This window comes from Salvelinus namaycush, chromosome 20 (genome assembly GCF_016432855.1).
Source record: "Salvelinus namaycush isolate Seneca chromosome 20, SaNama_1.0, whole genome shotgun sequence".
Taxonomy (NCBI): Eukaryota; Metazoa; Chordata; class Actinopteri; order Salmoniformes; family Salmonidae; genus Salvelinus; species Salvelinus namaycush.
This window is the reverse complement of record NC_052326.1, coordinates 38949159-38977035: the sequence shown is the minus strand read 5'-3', so window position 1 is coordinate 38977035 and position 27877 is coordinate 38949159. Positions and strand designations below refer to the sequence as shown.

General features: G+C 43.9%; 1 protein-coding gene across 12 annotated transcripts in view; it reads right to left on the bottom strand.

The window, feature by feature from the left end:
- LOC120064617 (calcium-dependent secretion activator 1-like) overlaps positions 1-27877 on the bottom strand; it is a 183158-nt gene that overhangs the window by 104476 nt on the left and 50805 nt on the right. For all 12 annotated transcript variants that reach the window (XM_039015223.1, XM_039015224.1, XM_039015229.1 and 9 more), the window contains exon 3: positions 1040-1372. In XM_039015223.1, the coding sequence (XP_038871151.1) occupies positions 1040-1372 (333 nt within the window). The remainder of the gene's footprint in view (positions 1-1039; positions 1373-27877) is intronic.

Here is a 27877-nt window from a genome sequence, read left to right as displayed (position 1 = left end):
TTTTAATCAAGCTCCTGGAAGAAGAATATATTAGCACTGCTATCTGCTCAGTCTCAGCATTCTCAGAGTGTTGTACAAGTGAAGCAGCGCTGCGGGTAGGTGAGTTATGTCCGACAAGCACACTGGTGTCCACCATTGTCCTCTAGCAATCTCAACATGTCACTCCTCATAGGAAGGAGATCGAAGCGCTGGCTCTCTAGGCGCCGGACTGTAAGATAGCACAAGCACAAACCCAAAGCTGGTAAATCACAGGCCTATCTCCCTCTTGAAAATAAGTGTCAGGTGCATGTTATTTTATATTATTTCACCAAATGGAAACCTGATGAAGGCTGTTTCAGACAAAATACAAGAACAGGAAGAGCCTGTTTGAAAGTAAAACAGGCCTTCTAGTCAAGGTGTAAAAGCTGGGCCCATATCCACAAATTGTCTCTGAGTAAGAGTGCTGATGGAGGATCAGTTTGACCATGCATTATAATCTAAAAGGAAAACCTGATCTTAAGTCAGCACTCCTACATTGTTATTGATTATTGCATTGTTGGGTTTTGAGTTTGCAAGAAAGGCATCTCACTGTACTTGTGCATGTGACATTAAAACTTGAAATGCTTGAAAAATACAGTTGGTCTTTAAAACCTGGAGTGATTCTATAAACCCATATTGATCTGTGACCTTGCTACTGTGTGAGAGTAAGAAGACAGAAGACTTTCCACTAGCTGTACAGATGCAGGCCTAGCCTAAACAGCAACAAATGTTGCACTGTTCTTGGCCTTGATAGTTTTGCCAGCCGGGTAAACAGTCTGCAATGACATCAATCTCTGGTTGTGATGACATCATGATGATGTCATTGTCACCAGTCAGTTTTGCCCACTGGGAAAGTAGTGGTCTTTTTTAACAGTGATGTACACACACATAGATGCGTCAGAAATAGCAGCCTATGGACCCTAGTCAAAAGCAGTGCAGGGAATAGGGAACCATTTCGGATGCAATCATATTTCACAGTGATGCGTACACACACCCTCCCTCTACTAACGCCTGCTCTTACCTGGCAGGCGTTGTAGAGCAGCTGGTGCTCAAATTTCTTGATACCCAGAATGTTCTGGAACATCTCGTAGAGCTGGTCTTTGCTGAGGATGAGCTCTGAGGCGGCGCTGGCCGTCATGCGCTGCTGAGCTTTGCGTGGGTCCTCGTCCCCGCGGTAGATGGTGTCGAACTTAGCCATCCAGGAGCTGAGCACTGTCTCCTTACTCAGGCCATCGATCTCAGGCAGGCTGCGGACACGCTTCTCAATGTGCCTCTTGAACACCTCCCTGCAGTCATTGGCTGAGAAGCCCCCACTCTGGACCATCTTGGCAACGCGGTCGCTCTTCAGGAACACCTGCGGTCACAGAGAGACATGTTGGAAAGGATAGATATGTACACTGTTGAAAACATCCAGAAGAAATACAAAACTGAGTGTCACGATCATCGTAAGGATTGGACCAAAATGCAGCGTAGTATATTTCCATCCTTTTTATTAGGAAGAGAAAACTCAAATAACAAAAAAGCAAACAAACAAAACGTGAAGCTCAGAGTAGTGCTCACAGGTAACTATACCTAGACAAGATCCCACAAAGGGGAAATGGCTGCCTACATATGATCCTCAATCAGAGACAACGATAAACAGCTGCCTCTTATTGGGAATCATACCAGGCCAACATAGATATATAATTACCTAGATGACCCACCCTAGTCACACCCGAACCTAACCAACATAGAGAATAACAGGCTCTCTATGGTCAGGGCGTGACACTGAGGTTTAAATGCAAATATTATATTTATTCGGACAGATGCCCCAAAATGTGCTCACCGCAATAATAAAAACAAGTCAAAAGATAAAATGTTTTGTTGACTTAACCAATCATCAGTGTGATAAAGGGCACCCACACCTGGCTCATATACATTTTGATTACATCACATAATCAAACCTAGGTAAATGAAAGTAGAGCATCTGAAGTTATAATGCCACAGAGAGAAAGAGAGCAATGTGATGTCAATGACTATCATGTAACAGAGTAGAAACAGAAAGGGTCAAACTGCTGTTGCAGCTACAGATAATAATAGGTGTACATTTCATTTATATAGTGCTTTTCATTACAAAGAATACCAAAGCACGAAAAGTGCCGATATAAAAGAAAAACATATTCCCATGTTTGTACCTGAAGGCACTTGGAATGCAAACAGCAGACAATGGAGGTATGAAAAGACATTATCCAGGTCTGCTGAGATAATATAATTTATAATAACATAACTGAAATATTTACACTGCTACTGTAAGAGGCTATCTAACTACCGCAAATAAACTATGAATCTCCTTGTATATTTTATTTCACATATTGTTGAGTAGACTATACCCACTGAAGACACACTGGCTGAATCAACATTGTTTCTAAGTAATTTCAAGGATTAATTTGAACTTTGAAGGATAACAATTACTTTGAACCAACATTAAATTGCCTGCTGTGCCAAGTGGGTATTGTGATTACATATGGGTACCATCCAAAATAAAGGAAACACCAACATAAAGTGTCTTAACAAGGCGTTGGGTCACCACTAGCTGCCAGAATAGCTTCAATGAGTAAATTCATAGATTCTACAAGTGTCTGGAACTATTGGAGGGATGTGACACCATTCTTCCATGAGAAATTGTTGATGGTGGTGGAAAACGCTGTCTTGGGCACCACTCCAGAATCTCCCATAGGTGTTCATTTGGGTTGAGATCTGGTGACTGAGACACACACATGCACATACAACACTTTAAATGCCCCTATGCTCCTTTGAGACCACCCTTTAAAATTCACAGATCCCTTAATTTAGCCACGGCAGCCAAAATAATGGCGACTGGGAATTTTTATACATGACCCTAAGTATGATGGAATGTTAATTGCTTAATTAAATCAGGTACCACATCTGTGTGGAAGCACCTACTTTCAAAATATACTGAACAAGCATACAGTTTAAGTCTGAAGTATACATACACCTTAGCCAAATACATTTATACTCAGTTTTTCACAATTCCTGACAATAAATCCTAGTAAAAATTCCCTCTTAGGTCAGTTAGGATCACCACTTTATTTTAAGAATGTGAAATGTCAAAATAACAGGAGAGAGAATGATTTATTTCAGCTATTATTTCGTTCATCACATTCCCAGTGGGTCAGAAGTTTACATGCACTCAATTAGTATTTGGTTGCCTTTAAATTGTTTAACTTGGGTCGAACTCTTTGGGTAGCCTTCCACAAGCTTCCCACAATAAGTTGGGTGAATTTTGGCCCATTCCTCCTGACAGAGCTGGTGTAATTGAGTCAGGTTTGTAGGCCTCCTTGCTCACACACTTTTTCAGGTCTGCCCACAATTTTTTTATAGGATTGAGATCAGGGCTTTGTGATGGCCACTCCAATACCTTGACATTGTTGTCCTTAAGCCATTTTGCCACAACTTTGGAAGTATGCTTGGGGTCATTGTCCATTTGGAAGACAAATTAAAGACCAAGCTTTTACTTCCTGACTGATGTCTTGAGATGTTGCTTCAATATATACACATAATTTTCCTGCCTCATGATGCCATCTATTTTGTGAGGTGCACCAGTCCCTCCTGCAGCAAAGCACCCCCACAACATGATACTGTCACCCCCGTGCTTCACGGTTGGGATGGTGTTCTTCGGCTTCCAAGCCTCACCCTTTTTCCTCCAAACATAACGATTGTCATTATGGCCAAACAGTTCTATTTCTGTTTCATCAGACCAGAGGACATTTCTCCAAAAAGTACGATCTTTGTCCCCATGTGCAGTTTCAAACCGTAGTCTGGCATTTTTATGGCGGTTTTGGAGCAGTGGCTTCTTCCTTGCTGAGCGGCCTTTCAAGGTATGTCGATATAGGACTTGTTTTACTGTGGATATAGATACTTTTGTACCTGTTTCCTCCAGCATCTTCACAAGGTCGTTTGCTGTTGTTCTGGGATTGATTTGCACTTTTCACACAAAAGTAGGTTCATCTCTAGGAGACAGAACTCGTCTCCTTTCTGAGCGGTATGACAGCTATGTGGTCCCATGGTGTTTATACTTGCGTACTGTTGTTTGTACAGATGAACGTGGTACCTTCAGGCATTTGGAAATTGCTCCCAAGATGAACCAAACTTGTGGAGGTCTACAATTTGTTTTCTGAGGTGTTGGCTGATTTCTTTTGATTTTCCCATGATGTCAAGCAAATAGGCACTGAGCTTGAAGCTAGGCCTTGAAATACATCCACAGGTATACCTCCAAATCACTCAAAGTATGTAAATTAGCTTATCAGAAGCTTCTAAAGCCATGACATCATTTTCTGGAATTTTCCAAGCTGTTTAAAGGCACAGTCAACCTAGTGTATGTAAACTTCTGACCCACTGGAATTGTGACACAGTGAATTATAAGTGAAATAATCTGTCTGTAAACAATTGTTGGGAAAATGACTTGTGCCATGCACAAAGTAGATGTCCTAACCGACTTGCAAAAACTATAGTTTGTTAACAAGAAATTTGTGATGGTTGAAAAACGAGTTTTAATGACTCCAACCTAAGTGTATGTAAACTTCTGACTTCAACTGTATGAACGCAACATTCAACAATTTCAAGGATTTTACTGAGTTACAGTTTATATAAGGAAATCAGTCAATTGAAATAAATAAATTAGGCCCTAAGTTATGGATTTCACATAACTGGGAATACAGATATGCATCTGTTGGTGACAGATAAACTTTAAAGAAGGTAGGGGCGAGGATCAGAAAACTAGTCAGTATCTGGTGCGACTACAATTTGCCTCATGCAGAGCGACACATCTCCTTCGCATAGAGTTGATCAGGCTGTTGATTGTGGCCTGTGGAATATTGTCCTACTCCTCTTCAATGGCTGTACGAAGTTGCTCGATATTGGTGGGAACTGGAACACGCTGTCGTACACGTCGATCCAGAGCATCCAAAACGTGCTCAATGGGTGACATGTCTGGTGAGTATGCAGGCCATGGAAGAACTGGGACATTTTCCAGCTTCCAGGAACTGTGTACAGATCTTTGCGAAATGGGGCCGTGCATTGTCATGCAGAAACATGAGGTGATGGCGGCGGATGAATGGCACGACAATGGGCCTCAGGATCTCGTCACGGTATCTCTGTGCATAAAATAGTTCATCGATAAAAGGCAATTATGTTCATTGTCCGTAGCGTATGCCCATATCATGACCCACCGCCACCATGGGGCACTCTGTTCACAACGTTGACATCAGCAAACCGCTCGCCCACACAACGCCATACACGCTGTCTGCCATCTGCCCGGTACAGTTGAAACTGGGATTAATCTGTGAAGAGCACACTTCTTCAGCGTGCCAGTGGCTATTGAAGGTAAGCATTTGCCCACTGAAGTCTGTTACGATGTCGAACTGGAGTCTGGTCAAGACCCTGGTGAGGACGACAAGCACGCACATGAGCTTCCCTGAAACAGTTTCTGACAGTTTGTGCAGAAATTCTTCGGTTGTGCAAATCCACAGTTTCATTGGCTGTTTGGGTGGCTGGTCTCAGACGATCTCGCAGGTGAAGAAGCCAAATGTGTAGGTCCTGGGCTGGCGTGATTACACGAAATCTGCGTTTGTGAGGCCGATTGGACGTACTGCCAAATTCTCTAAAACGATGTTGGAGGCGTCTTATGGTAGAGAAATTAACATTACATTCTCTGGCAACAGCTCTGGTGGACATTCCTGCAATCAGCATGCCAATTGCAAGCAGCCTCAACATTTTTGACATCTCTGGCATTGTGCACATTTTAGAGTCACCTTTTATTGTGTCCATTACAAGGTGGACCTGTGTAATGATCAGCTTCTTGATATGCCACACCAAGTGGATGGATTATCTTTGCAAATGAGAAATGCTCACTAACAGGGATGTAAACAAATATGTGCAAAAGATTTGAGAAAACGAACCTCTTTGTAAGTATGGAACATTTCTGGGATTTATATTTTTGTTCAGTGTACATTGTATCCCTCATATACTGAAGTCAAGTGTTTCCTTTATTTTGGCAGTTACATGTATGATTAAGAGGAATCTCATATAATTATTAAATCTTTCAAATGCGTTTCACAATCTTTCACATTTGCTTCAGCCCGCCTGGAGTGCCAGATGGGCAGGATTTGTAATTTTACGACTATTCCTTTGGTTCCATTACGCCAGGCAAACTCAATCAAGCCCAGCTAAAGTATTTCAAATGATCTCAAATAGTATTTAAACCTAGGTTTGCTGTTGACCATAACATTTAAGACTCCACACACATTTTGTTCATCATTGTGGATCCATTGTACAGAAGAACAAAGGTTGGGGCCATCCTGTGTGTCTGTGTCTGTGACTGCAACCACTCTGACTCTCAGGCTGCAGATGAATACGAGCCAATGGAAGTTAGCCATCCATGCAGGACAACAACAAAAAGGAAAGGCCAGTGTCTGACTGCAATACCACACCACAATAGTGGTGGAATACTGAACGATGCAGTGTAACTAGATGTTAGCTCTCTGCTCTACAGTGATATACTGGAGTAATATAACCATAGCCATAACAGTAGAGATAGAAAGATAGGTGATATAGAATATTGGGGAGTAATGTTGATGGCCACTGGATGGAAATCCACTCCAGACTCTCTCTCTCCTGGTCTACTGTCCTTCTAGTCTTGAATTAATCAGACTGAAAGCTATTCTTTCTCATTTACTGTGTGTGTGTGTGTGTGTGTGTGTGTGTGTGTGTGTGTGTGTGTGTGTGTGTGTGTGTGTGTGTGTGTGTGTGTGTGTGTGTGTGTGTGTGTGTGTGTGTGTGTGTGTGTGTGTGTGTGTGTGTGTGTGTGTGTGTGTGTGTGTGTGTGTAGAGTAGAGTAAATGTCTATCTGAGGACCCTGCATGTACTAGAGCTAACTGCCAGATGGACTTTCTCTCCTACAGGGTCCAAACCAACCTTACTCTATAGAGCAGCTAGGCTAGTAAAATACTGATTGATGTTGTTTCCCACAGTCAGTCTGAAATCTGGCATATATACTTTGCCTGCTCTCTCTTTAAACCCCTTTTCTCTCCTGTGAAAGGACGGGGAGAGTGATGGGGCTCTAAATTACTATCGGGTTCCTATCCAGGCAGACGGCAGCCATTTTACAGAGAGCTACTCTACCTGTGGAGAACTCACCCTCACAATCACAGCTGAGACAAATGGTCCTTGCTATCCGGTGTCCTTGGGACATCTCGACTCTGACATTACCCCATTAAAGTTGACATTTCAAATAGTTTAGGTTAGGGTTAAGGTTAGGATTAGGATTTAGGGTAGGGATGTCCCAAGGATATCGGATAGCACTAACAGAAGACAAACCACTGCTGGAGAAGTGAATCATCTCAATGAAATGGCGTGGCGGTGGTATTCTTTCGTCATTATCTGTCAGGAATGGAACATGGACAAGCAGGCTTTGTACATCATAAGAACAACATCTAAAACCCCTACATCATCACAGTGTCATTATTTTTTTAACCTCCGTCTTTCATATTGGCAGTGGTGGTTGTTCTTCCTGTCTCTTGTTTCCTGTCAGTTTCATTAATATCCTCTCTTAGTATAGTGAAGCCAACAGAACACTGGCTGTATCCTGATAGTGAACTGTGTCTGTGGCTGTGTCTGAACCTGTGTATGTATATGTATGTACTGTATGTATGTCATGCCGTCCCTAGGAGGGGTGCGTCACTTGAGTGGGTTGAGTCACTGACGTGATCTTCCTGTCTGGGTTGGCGCCCCCCCTTGGTTTGTGCCGTGGCGGAGATCTTTGTGGGCTATACTCGGCCTTGTCTCAGGATGGTAAGTTGGTGGTTGAAGATTTCCCTCTAGTGGTGTGGGGGGTGTGCTTTGGAAAAGTGGGTGGGGTTAAATCCTTCCTGTTTGGCCCTGTCCGGGGGTATCATCGGATGGGGCCACAGTGTCTCCTGACCCCTCCTGTCTCAGCCTCCAGTATTTATGCTGCAGTAGTTTATGTGTCGGGGGGCTAGGGTCGGTTTGTTATATCTGGAGGACTTCTCCTGTCTTATCAGGTGTCCTGTGTGAATTTAAGTATGCTCTCTCTAATTCTCTCCTTCTCTCTTTCTTTCTCTCTCTCGGAGGACCTGAGCCCTAGGACCATGCGTCAGGACTACCTGGCATGATGACTCCTTGCTGTCCCCAGTCCACCTGGCCTTGCTGCTGCTCCAGTTTCAACTGTTCTCCCTGCGGCTATGGAACCCTGACCTGTTCACCGGACGTGCTAAAAAAGCCAACTGACATTTACTCCTGAGGTGCTGACTTGCTGCACCCTCGATAACTACTGTGATTATTATTATTTGACCATGCTGGTCATTTATGAACATTTGAACATCTTGGCCATGTTCTGTTATAATCTCCACCCGGCACAGCCAGAAGAGGACTGGCCACCCCTCATAGCCTGGTTCCTCTCTAGGTTTCTTCCTAGGTTTTGGCCTTTCTAGGGAGTTTTTCCTAGCCACCGTGCTTCTACACCTGCATTGCTTGCTGTTTGGGGTTTTAGGCTGGGTTTCTGTACAGCACTTTGAGATATCAGCTGATGTACGAAGGGCTATATAAATACATTTGATTTGATTTGATGTATGTATGTGTGTATACGTGTGTGTATGTGTGTGTGTGTGTGTGTGTGTATGTGTGTGTGTATGTGTGTGTGTGTGTGTGTGTGTGTGTGTGTGTGTGTGTGTGTGTGTGTGTGTGTGTGTGTGTGTGTGTGTGGCGGTGGCAGCAACTGCAGCAGCAAGGGACAGGCCAGTCCGTTCTCAGGGTCAACCTCCATCCCCTTAATGACAGAGTCATGGGGAGCCAACCGAACAAGGCCATTGTAATAGCACAGGACACACACATCAGAGTTACTGTCTATCAGGCCCCAGCACACTCTAAGACTATCACAATCAAATTGTGGCCCGATTGTTCACTGAGACTAAACACCAGTGACACACTACAGTAAGAAGACAGTAGAGTTTTAACCCTGTCATGTTATGTATTTACAACACTGAAATAATGGAGTTGCTGTGGGTTGGGAGATGGAGAGGGGAGAGAGAGAGAGAGAGACTTGCTAATACAAGTCTGTAACAGTAGACCTATTTGTCCTGATTTGTTCTGATTGACGTTGGTGCTTTCAGAGTTCTTCATAGCCCAGGGAGCAGACAGAGCTGTGTGGGGGTGTCTCAGTCAAACAAAGAAGACAAAGTAACCTGCCGTCATCCATTAAGTGGGTAAACACTAGTTCAATGGAGTCGCCATTTTTGTTTTCAAATGAAATACTTTGGAGCTCATTCAACGCATTGCATTAATAGATTTGGTCAAGTTTTCTAAGCAAAATTGTTTTCTTTATTGTTGGACATACAAAAAAGTGTGATGGGTCCGCACTCAAAAAGATGTCGCATAAAGCTCATCTCACTTTCATTCATTTTTTTCACTGAATCAGGGACAGCGAACACAGACGTTTTGGCTTTGCAGCCTTCCTCAGTGAGAAGGCACGAATCCCCTTCATTCAAAAAAAGCACCCATTTTGAACATATGTGAGCAACCGATGAGGATCAGGTGCCTTCAATCAGGGTTGACGTTCATCTGCCAATTATTGTTGGACATGAGACGGTAAAAACACCAGCAAATTAGCTCCAAGTTATTTTAATTTCGGAAATAGGTTTCAAAGTATTCCCACGCATAATAGACAGATATACACTGAGTGTACAAAACATTAGGAACACCTTCCTAATATTGAGTTGCACCCACTTTTTCCCTCAGAACATCCTCAATTCTTCTGGGCATGGACTCTACAAAGCGTTCCACAGGGAAGCAGGCCCATGTTGACTCCAATGCTTCCGACAGTTGTGTCAAGTTGGCTGGATGTCCTTTGGGTGGTGGACCATTCTTGATACAAATGGAAAACTGTTGAGCGTGAAAAACCCAGCAGTTTTGCAGTTCTTGACACACTCAACCCGGAGTGCCTGGCACCTACTACCATACCCAGTTCAAAGGCCCTTCAATCTTTTGTCTTGCCCATTCACCCTCTGAATGGCACACATACACAATCCATGTCTCAATTGTCTCAAGACTTAGAAATCCTAATTTAGCCTGTCTCCTCCCCTTTATTTACACTGATTGAAGTGGATTTAACAAGTGACATAAATAAGGGATTATAGCTTTAACCTGGATTCACCTGGTCAGTCTATGACATGGAAAGAACAGGTGTTCCTAATGTTTTGTACACTCAGTGTATGTGATCGTATACAAATGTAAGGAAGGTTTGAAATTATTATGTTTTAGTCAAATATTATATCTGTTTGGGCTTCTTGCGGTCAAGTTGAAGTCTACAAATGATTTATAATTATGTTCCGACCCCCTGACCATCCACTCAAGAAAAACTTGGCCCACAGCTGAATCTACTTGAGGATCCCTGATGTAGACCGTATAGAATGGGGGCTTTAAGTATCCGATAGAGGAGGAAAGAATAAGAAATACCCAATATGGGTATTCTGCATCATCTCATCCATCATTCCCCCCCCCCCCACACACACAGCACAGCAGTCCCTGGAATTCAGGCCAAAGCAACAGAGCACCCGCTTCAATCCCACTATACGAGAGATGGCTTCCTAGACCTACAGCAAGAGACTAACTCACTGACTCCCTGAGCAGCACTAAGGACGAGGTTTTTCTTTTTTCTGTCCCTCTGTATCTCAACTCTGCCACTCCGTTTTCAGCAACACGGACAGACTGTATGTCAACTCTTTCGTTGCTCGGATTTTGATACATAGGAGAAGCTCTCATAACAGGTCCCGGGAGACAGAGGGAGCTGGAGGGTCTTTTTATGAGACTTATCTCTATGCTAATTGAGTTAGAGCAGCATATGACAGCTATTGAGCCTGGCCTATCACATTGATTACCAACACTATCTCACCACCACAACACATAGGAAACATACACAAGACTAGAACACATAACAGTGGTTTCCTTAGAGAAAGAGAACATGATTCTGATGGTTCAGTTAACAAGCGTATTTTGACAGTGTGATTTGTTGACAGATGAAATGTCAAATTGGTAGGTTGAGTTACAGCATTGTGTTACAGCAGAGAGGGGGGGAGAGAGAGAGAGAGAGAGAAAGGGAGAGAGAGCCAGAGAGAGGACTGGCGGTGAGTATTGTGGGACTTGCAGGTTTTACAGCAAGTGCAGAGAAATGCCTATATTACTAGCTCCAACAGTGCAGTAAATAGACAAATAATCAAAAAATCTATACAAGAAATAAAGAAATGACGAACAAGTCCAATTAACAACCCAGAGCAGATATATTAGAGTGAGCATGTCTCAGAACCCAGAGTATAAATAACTGGTGTGTATAGACATATATCATTTGGAAAGAAAATGGTATGAGCAGTAGTAGGTATATTAGGATGGGAATACAGTATATACATACAGTACCAGTCAAAAGTTTGGACACACCTACTCATTCAAGGGTTTTTCTTTATTCGTACTATTTTCTACATTGTAGAATAATAGCGAAGACATCAAAACTATTAAATAACACATATGGAATTATGTAGTAACCAAATGATGTAGTTAAACAAATCCAAATATATTGTATATTCTTCAAAGTAGACACCCTTCGTCTTGATGACAGCTTTGCACACTCTTCGCATTCTCTCAACCAGCTTCACCTGGAATGCTTTTCCAGGTGAAAGTCTTGAAGGAGTTCCCACATATGCTGAGCACTTGTTTGCTGCTTTACATTCACTCTGCGGTCCAACTCATCCCAAACCATCTCAATTGCGTTGAGGTTGGGTGATTGTGGAGGCCAGGTCATGTGATGCAGCATTCCACCACTCTCCTTCTTGGTCAAATAGCCCTTACACATCCTGTAGGTGTGTTGTGTCATTGTCCTGTTGAAAAACAAATGATAGTCCCACTAAGAGCAAACCAGATGGGATGGCGTATCGCTGCAGAATGCTGTGGTAGCCAACCTGGTTAAGTGTGCTTTGAATTCTAAATAAATCACTGACAGTGTCACCAGCAAAGCACCCCCACACCATCACACCTCCTCCTCCATGCTTCATGGTGCGAACCACACATGCAGAGATCATCCATTCACCTGCTCTGTATCTCACAAAGACACGGCGGTTGGAACCAAAAATCTCAAATTTGGACTCATCAGACCAAAGAACAGATTTCCACCAGTCTAATGTCCATTGCTCGTGTTTCTTGGACCAAGCAAGTCTCTTCTTATTATTGGTGTCCTTTAGTAGTGTTAGTGCCGATGACACAACAGTAGCGCCGATGACACAACAGTGGTAGGCCTGATCATTGACAACGACGAGACAGCCTATAGGGAGGAGGTCAGAGACCTGGCCGTGTGGTGCCAGGACAACAACCTCTTCCTCAGCGTAATCAAGACAAAGGAGATGATTGTGGACTACAGGAAAAAAAGGATTGAGCACGCCCCTCATCGATGGGGCTGCAGTGGAGCAGGTTGAGAGCTTCAAGTTCCTTGGTGTCCACATCACCAACAAACTAACATGGTCCAAGCACACCAAGAAAGTCGTGAAGAGGGCACAACAAAACCTATTTTCCCTCAGGAGACAGAAAAGATTTGGCATGGGTCCTCAGATTCTCAAAAGGTTCTACAGCTGCACCCTCGAGAGCATCCTGACTGGTTGCATCACTGCCTGGTATGGCAACTGCTCAGCCTCCGACCGCAAGGCACCTACAGAGGGTAGTGCGTACTGCCCAGTACATCACTCGAGCCAAGCATCCTGCCATCGAGGACATCTATACCATGCGGTGTCAGAGGAAGGCCCTAATTGTCAAAGACTCCAGCCACTCCAGTCATAGTCTGTTCTCTCTGCTAACGCACAACAAGCGGTGCGGAGAGTCTAGGTCCGAGAGGCTTCTACTCCCAAGCCATAAGACTCCTGAACATCTAATCAAATGGCCACCCAGACTATTTGCATTGCCAACCCCCCCCCCCCCCCCCCCCCCACACACACACACACACACCGCTGCATTCTCTGTTGTTATCATCTATGCATAGTCACTTTAATAACTCTACCTACATGTACATATTATCTCAACTAACCGCTGCCCCTGCACATTGACTTCTGTACCGGTACTCCCCTGTATATAGTCTATATAACAGTATAACCTGTTGTATTCAGAGCATGTGACAAATAAAATTCGATTTGATTCACGCAGTCTCATCTGAACTGTTGATGTTGAGATGTGTCTGTAACTTGAACTCTGTGAAGCATTTATTTAGGCTGCAATTTCTGAGGCTGGTAACTCTAATGAACCTATCCTATGCAGCAGAGGTAACTCTGGGTCTTCCTTTCCTGTGGCGGTCCTCATGAGAGCCAGTTTCACCATATGGCTTGATGGTTTTTGCGACTGCTCTTGAAATTTTCCTGATTGACTGGCCTTCAAGCAATGATGGACTGTCGTTTCTTTTTTCTTACTTTAGCTGTTCTTGCCATAATATGGAATTTAACCAAATAGGGCTATCTTCTGTATACCACCCCTACCTTGTCATAACACAACTGATTGGCTCAAACGCATTAAGGAACGAAATTCCACAAATTTACTTTTAACAAGGCACACCTGTTAATTGAAATGCAATCCAGGTGACTACCTCATGGAGCTGGTTGAGGCAATGTCAAGAGAATGCAAAGCTGTCATCAAGGCAAAGGGTGGTTACTTTGAAGAATCTCAAATATAAAATATATTTTGATTTGTTTAACACTTTTTTGGTTACAACATGATTCCATATGTATTATTTCATAGTTTTGATGTCTTCACTATTATTGTACAATGTACAAAATAGTAAAAATAAAGAAAAACCCATGAGGTGTGTCCAAACTTTTGACAGGTACTGTACATAGTGAGTAAACAACATTATACAGTCTATGAGGTGACCGGGGTTCAATGACTCTATATACTGTACATGGGGCATTATTCTGAAGTACCGGGCAGATCATTGCTGTGGATGGGTGCGTGCTCCTTCTCCTGTAGTCCACGATCAGCTCCATTATCGTGTCAAGTTGATCTCTAAAGTCGAGCACGCGCAAGATGGCGCAGTCGAGCAAATGGAAACATCATTGAGCAGGAGAACACAAATCAAGACTGCAGATGATGGGTCCCGCAAGTAGAGGATGAATGCCTCTGGCGCACAGACCAGTCAAGAGCACAGACATTTGGATGAGAGCATAGAGGATGGGTCCCACGAGCGCACATGCAGCGGGGGGCACGCAAATGAAACTTGAGTTGTAAGTAATACTTTGAGCGACCAGAACATCATTGCTGCACGCAAAATATTAATTCCAGAGCAGAGATTCTGTTTTGTTACTGTGCTCTAACAAATACACCGCATCCCCATATGGATTTCTACTCTTACACAAACAAATCTTGCTCTCGGAACTGCAATCTTTTACAATCATTTTTTTTACAGGTGAAATGTTTTTTTTTCTGTGTGTGTGTGTGTGTGTGTATTTTACCCCCTTTTTCAATTACAATCTTGTCTCTTCGCTGCAACTCCTCAACGCGATCGGGAGGCGAAGGTCGGGTCATGCGTCCCCGAAACAACACCCACCACCACTTAACCCGGAAGCCAGCTGCACCAATGTGTTGGACACCATTTAACTAATGACCGAGTCAGCCTGCAGGCGCCCAGCCTGCCACAAGGAGTCGCTAGAGCACAATGAGCCAAGTAAAGCCCCTCCTGCCAAACCCTCCCCTAACCTGGACGACACTGGGCCAATTGTGCGCCACCCTATGGGATTCCTGGTCACGGCCAGTTGTGACACAGCCTGGGATCGAACCCGGGTCTGTAGTGACGCCTCAAGCACTGTGATGCAGTGCCTTAGACCGCTGTGGCATTCTCCTGAAACGCAATTCGTCAGGTTTCTTGACCAATCACGGCTTGACTGCTCTCTAACCAGATTTTGACGGTGAAAGGCAAGGTGATGGTGAGACGATGGCCAATGATAAAAAGGTCAACTCTATCATTTTTCAGTAGAGAATCTTATTTAAGCAAGTTATTGATTAGGAAAGCTAAGTTAACTAGCTAACATTTAACCACATATATAAATTACCAGAATCTTTGGTTTAACCAAGAGCATTGAAGCTAGCTAGCTAAGTTAACAAGAGGTTGGTAGAGAAGGAGGACTTGGAAGACAAGCATGACTTGGAAGGAGTGGCGAAGGAGGGAGAGGCAGGGTGAGAACAAACAGGGAAGCCCCTTTCTGGGGAAGATGCCCTTGGATTGAGATTGGGTGAGGGGTAGTCAAGAGATATCAAACTCCGAACTAAATAACCAATAAACCGCTAACTGCATTCTATGAGATACAGTCTATTTGAAATACAGATATTACATTTACTCTGTCAGTTTATGTGCAGTTATAACAAAAGAGAATAACCATCTCTCTGTAACGAGTGCGCTGAGAGTCAGGAAGCAAGTTCAGGAAGTGAGTGTTTTAATAAATAAACGTAACATAATACAAAACAAGAACCAACACAGACATGAAACAGAAATAATGACGCCTGGGGAAGGAACCAAAGGGAGTGACATATATAGGGCAGGTAATCAAGGAGGTGATGGAATCCAGGTGAGTGATGACATGCAGGTGCGCGTAATGATGGTGACAGGTGTGCGCCATAACGAGCAGCCTGGTGACCTAGAGGCCGGGGAGGGGGCAGACGTGACACTCTCTCCACCCCTCTTTCCATGCTGGCCCACCATCACTATGTGGTGGGAAGTTGTTCTCTGCTTAGCTGACAGAGATGGGAGATACCGGAGTCCACTCTGTTCCATGTACCTTGGCTCTCCTTTATGCACAGCACTCTGGGGACTTCCTGCAGGTACCCATGACTACTATCAATCACCCCGATAACTTAATCATTAGTGGTACTGATTGTTTTGACGCTGTATGGAGGCATTGTTATTATTTGTCACGTAGAGAGGATGACGTTATTGACTTTGGTTAGAACGATTGTTCTATAAAGAGGATGGTTCTGTACTGAATGTGTACAAGTAGGTTAGGTTAGGGATGAAGTGAAAACCTATAGGATAGCTTTCAACGATGAAGGTTGGGAATGAAATGAAAGCAGTCTGTTCAATACTGAGCCATACTGGCTGACGAGTGGCGTGGATTGGTACAGTTTGCCTCAGTACCATAATAGTATATTATCACTTAATTGGCTAAATTATTATCCATAGTTCATAGTTCAGCAGCAGTCTTAAAAAATGCACTATTACCTTGAATGCAACACTCTTTCGTATCGTCCGAGATTCCAAAATATTGGAAAGCTGCCGCGGTCATCCCCCTCTTCAAAGGGGGTGACACTCTAGACCCAAAAGGTTACAGACCTATATCAATCCTGCCCTGCCTTTGTAAAGTCTTTGAAAGCCAAGTTAACAAACAGATCACTGACCATTTTGAATCCCACCGTACCTTCTCGACTGTGAAATCCGGTTTTCGAGCTGGTCACGGGTGCACCTCAGCCACGCCATGGTCCTAAACGATATCATAACCGCCATCGATAAAAGACAGTACTGTGCAGCCGTCTTCATCGACCTGGCCAAGGCTTTCGACTTTGTCAATCACCGTATTCTTATCGACAGACTCAACAGCCTTGGTTTCTCAAATGACTGCCTCGCTCGGTTCACCAACTACTTCTCAGACAGAGTTCAGTGTGTCAAATCGGAAGGCCTGTTGTCCGGACCTCTGACAGTCTCCATGGGGGTACCACAGGGTTCAATTCTCGGGCCGACTCTTTTCTCTGTATACATCAATGATGTTGCTCTTGCTACAGGTGATTCCTTGATCTACTTCTACGCAGATGACACCATTCTGTACACATCTGGCCCTTCTTTGGACACTGTGTTAACAAACCTCCAAACGAGCTTCAATGCCATACAACACTCCTTCTGTGGCCTCCATCTGATAGCTGCCAGCACCCGCCCAACCGTCTAGCATCACTACTCTGGACGGTTCTGACTTAGAATACATTGACAACTACAAATACCTAGGTGTCTGGCTAGACTGTAAACTCTCCTTCCAGACTCATATAAAGCATCTCCAATCCAAAATTAAATCTAGAATCGGCTTCCTATTTCGCAACAAAGCATCCTTCACTCACGCTGCCAAACATGCGTAAAACTGACTATCCTACCGATCCTCGACTTCAGCGATGTCAATTAAAAAATAGCCCCCAACACTCTACTCAGCAAACTGGATGTAGTCTATCACAGTGCAATCCGTTTTGTCACCAAAGCCCCATATACAACCCACCACAGCTACCTGTATGCTCTCGTTGGCTGGCCCTCGCTACATATTAGTCGCCAGACCCACTGGCTCCAGGTCATCTATAAGTCTCTGCTAGGTAAAGCTCTGCCTTATCTCAGCTCACTGGTCACCATAACAACACCCACCCATAGCACGCGCTCCAGCAGGTATATTTCACTGGTCATCCCCAAAGCCAACACCTGCTTTGGACGCCTTTCCTTCCAGTTTTCTGCTGCCAATGACTGGAACGAATTGCAAAAATCGCTGAAGTTGGAGACATATATCCCTCACTAACTTTAAGCATCAGCTATCTGACCAGCTTACCAATTGCTGCAGCTGTACACAACCCATCTGTAAATAGCCCATCCAACTACCTACCTCATCCCCATATTGTTTTTATTTTTATTTTTTGCTCTTTTGCACACCAGTATTTCTTCTTGCACATCATCTGCACATCTATCACTCCTGTGTTAATTTGTTCAATTTTAATTACTTCGCTACTATTGGCCGATTTATTGCTTTACCTCCTTTCTCCATTTGAACACTGTATATAGATTTTTCTATTGTGTTATTGACTGTACTTTTGTTCATCCCATGTGTAACTCTGTGTTTTTTGTCGCACTGCTTTGCCATATCTTGGCCAGGTCGCAGTTGTAAATGAGAACTTGTTCTCAACTGGCCTACCTGGTTAAATAAAGGTGAAAAAAAATGAAAAAATAAGATGTTAAAACTTTTCAACTCCAATTGAACTCTGACATTTCTAGACATCATATTTTTACTCTCTCCATCACTGCAGTTGTTCTCAGGAAACGGGTCAGTGTCTGTATAGAGAACATATGTCTGAAGGTGGAGTCAGGGTTCTACTTCATTGCCCTGTAGCACTACACCTGCGAGGCAGAGGACATCAAGTTTGGACCTCTGAGTCACCTTTGACCTTGACGTGACTTTCTTCTAAGGCTTTTGGGGTCATGGAAGTTCCCACAACTCAGCACACACTGTATGTATCCCTCCACCTTCCTCAGTGGGAGGTGTTGATAACAGTGATGCATCCCAGTGTGATCTCAACGAACAGCCGCTGTGCTAACAACATGCCTGATGACGACAACTAGACCATATTCCTCCACCCTGGATCACAGTAAAGACACACCTAGCCTCTCTGTCGGTGTACTGTATGTTTGTTGCATGTAAGAGAGTGAGTAATGGGTCTGTATATGCAAGTGTGTAGTGTAGGATATACATGTGTACATGAGTCTACTCTGAGTCTGTATACACCCTGTATTACAGGCCTGTGTTTTGTGTTACACTTTTCTTGTGTGTGATTTAGTGTAGTGTTTTGTGGCCTCTCTCTCTCTCGTCTCCTCAGACCAGAGTTTCTAGGCAGGGATGGACGACAGTGTTTGTCAGCCTGCCCCTCTACTCTGCACTCAGTGATGTCCAGTCCTCATATACACCCATTGATTCAGTTAGTTCCCACACACTATTAAACACCTAGACACAACTGAGACTTGTGCATAAATAATGCATTGTCACTTCCATAACAATTCGAGCTACAAGGATTTTAATTCAGCTATTCGACTCCATACTAAATCGAATTCCATCTCCAGAATTTTTCTGTCCTCTCTATAGATTGTGCTGTAGCCCCACTGAAAGAACCTGGAAATCTTCACTAGTTCTGAGGGAGGTGATGTGGCCACCAACAGTGCCCAGGACACGTTCCAGCATTACCGCTGTCTGGAGAACAGCCAGAGTGTGGTCAGACCCCCTCCACAGGCATATTCTGCAACTTCGCCTCAGACAGTATGACTATCAGCTGAAGTTCACTCCGGGGAGGGATAACGTGGTGGCAGACCTCTCATGCTCATTTGACGCTCCTACTCGGACCGTCTTGCCAGACGACAACGAAACAGAGCTCGTACAAATGCACTACGCTCCCCTTCAGTCAGCCGTCTCACTGGAGGAGCTGAAGCAAGCATCGGCATAGGATCCCACACTGTCTACCCTGCGCAACTACATATGCACTGGATGGCCAGCACGTGTGCCGGGAGAGCTGGTGACTTTCACCAGGGTGAAGCACAAACTTTCTTGTTGAGAAGAAGTCTGTGTCTCGAGGGTTTTGCACTGTGGTCCCGAGTGGCCTGCGTGAACATGTTCTATCAATGGCGCACAAGGGTCACATTGGCATAGTGAAGGTCAAGCGGCGATGTCGAGACCTTTTGTGGTGGTCAGGCACCGACCACGACATTGAAGCCCTGGTCAGAGATTGTGCTGCATGCCTTCTCAGTGGGAAACCAGGACCCCCCTGCAGCCTCTCGCGTGGCCGTCCCGCCCCTGGGAGCACATCCAGCTGGACATCTGTGGCGAGATCCATGGGCATGCAGCCTCTCGCGTGGCCGTCCCGCCCCTGGGAGCACATCCAGCTGGACATCTGTGGCGAGATCCATGGGCATGCAGCCTCTCGCGTGGCCGTCCCGCCCCTGGGAGCACATCCAGCTGGACATCTGTGGCGAGATCCATGGGCATGCAGCCTCTCGCGTGGCCGTCCCGCCCCTGGGAGCACATCCAGCTGGACATCTGTGGCGAGATCCATGGGCATGCAGCCTCTCGCGTGGCCGTCCCGCCCCTGGGAGCACATCCAGCTGGACATCTGTGGCGAGATCCATGGGCATGCAGCCTCTCGCGTGGCCGTCCCGCCCCTGGGAGCACATCCAGCTGGACATCTGTGGCGAGATCCATGGGCATGCAGCCTCTCGCGTGGCCGTCCCGCCCCTGGGAGCACATCCAGCTGGACATCTGTGGCGAGATCCATGGGCATGCAGCCTCTCGCGTGGCCGTCCCGCCCCTGGGAGCACATCCAGCTGGACATTTGTGGCGAGATCCATGGGCATGCAGTCTCTCACCATCAGTGCTTCCTGGTGGTGGCATATGACCTCCACTCTAAGTGGCCAGAAGTGCTAGACAGCCTGTTCACAAGGTGGGGCCTACCCCTCACCACGGACAATGGGGCCCAGCTAACCTCTGTCGAGTTCTCCTCCTATCTCAGCAACAAGATAATCAAACACATCCTCGCGGCCTACTACAACCCAGAAGCTGGTCCGGGCGTGCACGTTCCAAACTGCTTTGAAGCAAACGCTAATGCACTACAGAGAAAGCAAACACACAACAACACAGGTGTCCCCGGAATCTCTCATGCTAGGTTGAGATGGAACTGCCACTGGACAGACTCAGAACACAGAAAGTAGCAGAACCGGCAACTATGCGCACCCAAGAAAAGCAGGCAGTGACCAGGCACCAAAGAACAATGAAACAGCATTTCGACAAGGCACACAGGGTGAAGAAGCCAATCATCCAAGTGTCAGACTGGGTCTTACCCCGATGACCTCAGAGGTGCAACAAAATGGCCTCATTGTGGTCGGACCCCTTGCAGGTCAGTCGACAACTGGGGCACGCCACCTTCATGTTGTGCAATGGATCACGCTGGCACGCCAGCCACCTCAGAAAAGTACCAGCCCCTCAAAGAACACAAATGCCCACAAAACTGACTTACAGGCCAGAGATGCCACCTGATGGACCTCCTCCACTTCTACCACCCGAGCCCCAGCCTCTGTGGGCCAGAGCCAGAGCCACAAGCGAGGGTGGCTGAAGAACGGCCTATGAGGGCACGAACTCGACCTGCTCATCTGGGGGACTACTTAACCTCCTTTCATTGTTAGGCTCCGTTAGGCATCTTAGTCAACCTCCAGGTTAATGGACTGAACTGGCTAGTTCGCAGACTCATTATTTACCTCTTCCGTTTAAGGGTTAATGTTTCTTTGGGGTCTAGCAAAATTAAGGCAGTTTATACAATTTTAAAGACATTACAATACATTCACAGATTTCACTACACACTGTGTGCCCTCAGGCCCCTACTCCACCACTACCACATATCTAGAGCACAACATCCATATGTACATGTATGTATAGTGCATATGTTATCTGTGCCTATGTGGATTGGTACAGTTCACCTCATGTATGCATGTGTCTGGGCCTATGTTTGTGTTGCTTCACAGTCCCCGCTGTTCCATAAGGTGTATTTTTATCTTTTTTTTTTTATCTGATTTTTACTGCATCAGTTACTTGATGTGGAATAGAGTTCCATTTAGTCATAGTTCCATGTAGTCATGGCTCTATGTAGTGCTGTGTGCCTCCCATAGTCTGTTCTGGACTTGGGGACTGTGAAGAGACCTCTTGGCATGTCTTGTGGTGTATGCATGGGTGTCAACATGTCAATACCTCTCATAAATACAAGTAGTGATGAAGTCAATCTCTCCTCCACTTTGAGCCAGGAGAGACTGACATGCATATTTATTAATATTAGCTCTCTGTGTACATCCACAGGCCAGCTGTGCTGCCCTGCTTTGAGCCAATTACAATTTTTCGGAGTCCCTTTTACTGGCACCTGACCACACGACTGAACAGTAGTCCAGGCGCAACAAAACTAGGGTCTGTAGGACCTGCCTTGTTGATAATGTTAAGAAGGTAGAGCAGAGCTTTATTATGGACAGACTTCTCCCCATCTTAGCTACTGTTGTATCAATATGTTTTGACCATGACAGTTTACAATACAGGGTTACTCTAACCAGTTTAGTCACCTCAACTGGCTAAATTTCCACATTATTTATTACAAGATTTCGTTTAGGGTTAATGAATGATTTGTCCCAAATACAATGCTTTTCGTTTTATAAACATTTAGGACTAACTTATTCCTTGCCACCCACTCCAACTAACTGCAGGTCTTTGTTAAGTGTTGCAGTCATTTCACTCGCTGTAGTAGCTGACATGTATAGCGTTGAGTCATCTGCATACATACAGTAGATACATTGGCTTTACTCAAAGCCAGTGGCATGTCATTAGTAAATATAGAAAAAAGTAAGGGTCTTGACAGCTGCCCTGGGGAATTGCTGATTCTACCTGGATTATGTTGGAAGCCTGGATTATTAATGGAAGCCTCTTCCATTAAAGAACACTGTCTGTGTTCTATTAGATAGGTAACTCTTTATCCACAATATAGCAGGGGGTGTAAAGCCATAACACATACGTTTTTCCAGCAGCAGACTAGGATCGATAATGTCAAAAGCAGCACTGAAGTCTAACAAAACAGCTCCCACAATCTTTTTATCATGAATTTCAGTAATTTGTGTAAGTGCTGTCCTTGTTGAATGTTCTTCCCTATAAGCGTGCTGAAAGTTTGTTGTCAATTTGTTTACTGTAAAATGGCATTGTATCTGGTCAAACACAATTTTTCCCAAAAGGTTACTGAGGGTTGGTAACAGGCTGATTGGTCGGTTATTTGAGCCAGTAAAGGGGGCTTTACTATTCTCGGGTAGCGGAATGGCTTTTGCTTCCCTCCATGCCTGAGGGCACACACTTTCTAATAGGCATAAATTGAAAATATTGCCATTGATGATAAACGACAATAATTGTTTCACCTCTTCCACACTCACTTTTAAGGAATTCAAAATTACAATGCGTGTCTTTCATAATTTGGTCAGATATACTTGGAAGTGTAGTGTCAGTGTTTGTTGCTGGCATGTCATGCCTAAATTTGCTGATCTTGCCAATGAAAAAATCATTAAAGTAATGACAATATCTATTGAGTTTACCTTTGTTCACAAAATTTTATTTAAGGTGCTCCAGAGCTTTTTACAATGAAAAAATCATTAAAGTAATTGACAATATCTATTGAGTTTACCTTTGTTCACAAATTTTTTTTGAAGGTGCTCCAGAGCTTTTTACTATCATTATTTATGTAATTTATCTTTGTTTCATAGTGTAGTTTCTAATAATTTTATTCCGTTTAGTCACATGATTTCTCAATTTGCAGTACGTTTGCCAATCGGTTGTGCAGCCAGACTTATTTGCCATTCTTTTTGCCTCATCCCGCTCAACCATACAATTTTTAAATTCCCAATCAATCCACTGGGATTGATCAGTTTTTACAGTCATTTTCTTAATGGGTGCATGCTTATTAGTAACTGGCATAAGCCATTTTATAAATGTGTCAAGTGCAGCGTCTGTTTGCTCCTCATTACAAACCGCGGACCAACAAATATTCTTTACATCAATAACCATAGGAATCACTACAACACTTTCTGTATGACCTCTTATACACTATATTAGGCCCAGCCTTTGGAACTTTGGTTTTCCTAGTTCCTATATTGTGATCACTACATCCGATGGATCTGGATACTGCTTTCAAGTCAATTTCTGCAGCATTAGTAAAGATGTGATCAATACATTTTGATGATTTCATTCTTGTGCTGTTTGTAACTACCCTGGTAGGTTGACTGATAACCTGAACCAGGTTGCAGGCACTGGTTACAGTTTTAAGCTTTTTTGTGAGTGTGCAGCTTGATGAAAGCCAGTCGATATTTAAATCACCCAGAAAATATACCTTTCTGTTGATATCACAGAATTTACTCGAGCTCCGGGATAGGACAATGTTTTTGCACCAGGAACAGTCACATTTCCTACCATGGAGCTGCCTAAAATAACAGCTGGAGAACCCTTTATGGACGGGCGAGAGGCAGGATTACTTAAGCCAGTTGCCGACAGATGGAGAAGCCCAGATTAATCCAGAGCAGGGACAGAAGGTTGCAGACGTCAACTTCTAAATCGTAGTAGTAGGCACTGTGGCTGCTGACACAGGCACCCCCAGCGACGAAGGTGCAGGAAAATCAGGCTCCAGGACGGCGAAACTATTCGTTGTTTGTATCTGCTCCGGGCCTCTCGTTGGGAGTGTAGACTGCTTTGCGGGAGGCTGCTGTCTTCGGCTTCCACGGCTCGTGGCATGTGACCATTGTTGATTGCCTTGCTCCTCTTGCTGTGCTCCTTCTACTCTGCTATCAGATGGGGGAGATCCAGGCAACACCGGCCAGTCGGATAACAACAAACGACAAGGCGAAGATGCATACAACAAGTGTGAACGCCGTCCAGCCACCGGCGTAGAAAATGTAAACATTCCACTCTGCGTTTTCCCCAGTTTCTTACGTAGGCTGGCGACCTGCGTGATATATTCAGCCCTAGGTTGAAACGTTTACTTACTAAATCACACTCTGACCAGACATCAGTACACACACAGTCACACACAGTCTGAGTAGAGAGGAAGTAAGGAGTTGAGTTGAGTATAATTGCGACAGAGCTCATGTCATTGTTTTAGGTGGAATCTTATGTCGAATGATACGTTTGTTATCCGTTTGCACATATAACTTTGTTCAACTTGTGCTCTTTCCACAGATGGCTCTTGGCTTGCTGATAACATCTGATCTGATCAGACTCCCCATGTGATTCGACTCCTATATTACTGCCTGTACTCAATAAAACATCCAATGGTAAATTGAAATAATTTGAGACTGTAATTTGATAGGCAATTGTGGTTCCCAATCAGACAGTTACTATAAAACAAATCTGTTTTCCTCAGTTAAATGTTTGGTGAATGCATAGCGTTGCTTTGTCCTCAATCCTCCTTTGAATGCTGTGTGTACCATGATAATATGTTGACCTGAGTTTAGCTGGTTAATCATATTAATTTCAGTTTACATTCTATTAGGCACTCGTTATGTACTGTAGTACATAAGTATTTAGCTCTCCCCTTCATGTCACCATATAATAAAAAAAATCCCCCATGTGCTGCATGTATGCCCTTGGGATTAATACAGTAAATATCCTAAATATTGGATCCTGCCTTCATCTCAATTCCTACACTTTCTCTTAACTACTGTCATGACGTTGGGTTGGGGGTAGGTTTATGACAGTCATAAATACCTCGTTCCCCCTTTTTCTCTCTCCCTACTATAACTGATGTGACATAAGAAAACCCCTTGGTTAACATAGAGATTCTGGGTAACATCAGAAGTTGGGGGAAATGAACTATATTCTGGTAATCCGACCAACTGAACATATGCGGTGGTACTTAAGGTATATTATGTCAGTTCGGTTGCCCTCTGACACATTCTCATCAATGATAGAATGACATAAACTCTACTGTGGAAAGTCAAAGTCAAAGACACAACATATTGATGCCCCGTTGTGTGGAGTCTAAGATAGAATGAGGTTTTCATTTTGATTCAGCCTGTATAAAATTGAAAAGCAGATTACATAATATACCACGTTTATTATACACATTTTTGGAGTGATAGACAAGCATTTTTGGGTGTGTGTGCTGAAGATTCCCCCACCCCACGTTGTTCTCTGACGTAGTCAGTGGATAACGTAAGCGAATACATTTCTTGTATGAGGCTGAGAAAGCTAATTATAGAAATCTGAGAAATAGTGCGTTTGGCCAAACGCAGGGCTATTTCTGCCTGGCGCGTTTCATACGCTGGTAGGGCAGGTCATTATTAATTTCTCGAGCGAGGACAAAGAGCCAGCCGATTGAAATTCAGGAGATATAGCTCGACCAGCGATAATTATATCTCTCTCTCTCCCTCGCGATTCAACGCGAGGAGACCACGGTGCATTTCGTGTTTACCGCATGTTCCGGTTAAAACATCGTCAAAAAACGCCGAAAAGGGTTTGAACATAATACGTTATAAGTAAAACCTTTTCCCTGCCAAGGGAATCCTACGTGCTACATTTTCAGGCACAAAGGAGGGTTAGCTGGCACGAGGTGCTAAAGCTAACAAGGGAAAACAGCAATTTATTGTTTTTCTGGTGCCACGCTGAAATTCCTCCGCCTCGCGGAACGGAAGTCCCGCACCGGGTAGTTCCGTTTTATTTCATTGTGTGAAGTCAGTGACCGCTGAAGTGTGCCCAGTATATTCGTTCATGAAGAATTATCCAGGTCACACTCAAGTCATTACTTATGATATCCAGACGAATATCAATGTCTTATCCAATTGAACTAATAAGTGTAAATCTGGCCATTTACATTCTGAAATAGATATTTTAAATAATATCCAAATTGTTGAGTTCTCTAAATAAGACATTGCAAACTTTTTCCAAACTAATCTAGATGAAGCAACTTCTCAGGTTAATTAAAGTTTAATTCACAAATTGCCTATACAGGTTTGATTTATCATTAAATTGATTAATCAGTAAAATTTGGGTTTTTCAAAACCGATTCAGTATTCCAGTACTGACAGAAGCCCCGCCCCAGCGGGATCCCATGTGGTTTCGGCCTTAGGGAGAAGTGCCACAGTGTTGAATGTGCCCAACATTTGGTCTACTGTTTACACGTATGATATCCAATCAACAGAGATTTTATGGATTATCGTCTCATTCAATTTAATAAGTTAAATTGTTGAACATAATTTAATGTTCTTCCAATCAAATGAGACACTTTTAAACATATCATATTAACCTAGATGAAGCCACATCTCATGTTAATTAAAGTTGAATACCCAGATAGCCTACACAGGTAGGATTAATCATTGGCATTGATTAATTAATTCAATTTGCTTTTGCAAATTCATTCGCGTCCAACTTCCACATTACTGGTACAGTACTGGTAGTTCGTCAACATCTATAAATAGATTAAACTTGTCTTTGCAGCTTCCAATTAATTCCAAACCCAAACTTTGAATAAATTTAGGGAAAATTTTTAATCTAAACTTTTCTAATAATGTGCAAGCTATCAAAGGAGGTGATCACCACTCCTCCGCTAAGTAGTGAACCTCCACCCATAAAAGGATTGATCTCTGACCTCAGCAGCGATACCAACCCTAATTATGCCATTAGTGAAAAAACAGCCGAAATTGCGAACGCTCTCCAAAATCAACCATCAAACACAGGCTTTGTGACGGTTCTCCCCACTTTTGCACTGATGTATCGCCATAAGAATGTGGCATCGGTTCAATACCACCGTGCACAGCTGAAGCACGTGCCAGTCATGGCTAGCATTAGGGTACAGGTGGATAGAACTGAGCAACTATTGACAAAAGCAGGAAATTAAAACATTCTGCTAGTCGAGGAACTGCGTTTGAAATCTGAACAATTGAAAGTAATTGCAAATACTTATGACGATGAACGAGCACAACATTTTCAACACAATCGCTGTCTCCAGGAACAACTCGATTTAGCCAAAACTAAATACGAGGTGGTCCACTCCAAACTAGATAAATCTGTTGAGTTATCTACAAATAGGAGCGCGCAATTTGATAACATGCAGGCAGTTTTATTGAACGTTACTCAGAGTAACACGGTTCTACTCAAAATTCTGCAGACCAAAGACGATCAGTTTATGAACACAATGCCAAAGTTGGATGACAAATCAGCAGAACTCATTGAAGTCGCTGAACAAATGAATGATGAGAGAACTCGGGTGATGAAGATGGAAATCTTGATCTCTAAGCAAGCGGAAGAAATCTCATCACTGAATCTCTCGCTCCGTACTCAAGACCTCTATTTGCAAACCATGACAGATAAGTTTGAGACCGAAAGGAGCAAGTGCGACACTCACGTGTCCAAAATCAGTACTCTAAGCGCTCAAGTGGACTCTGCAATGCAGCAGAATACCACCCTTAGGTACCATCTGGAGGAAGTCCAGAAGG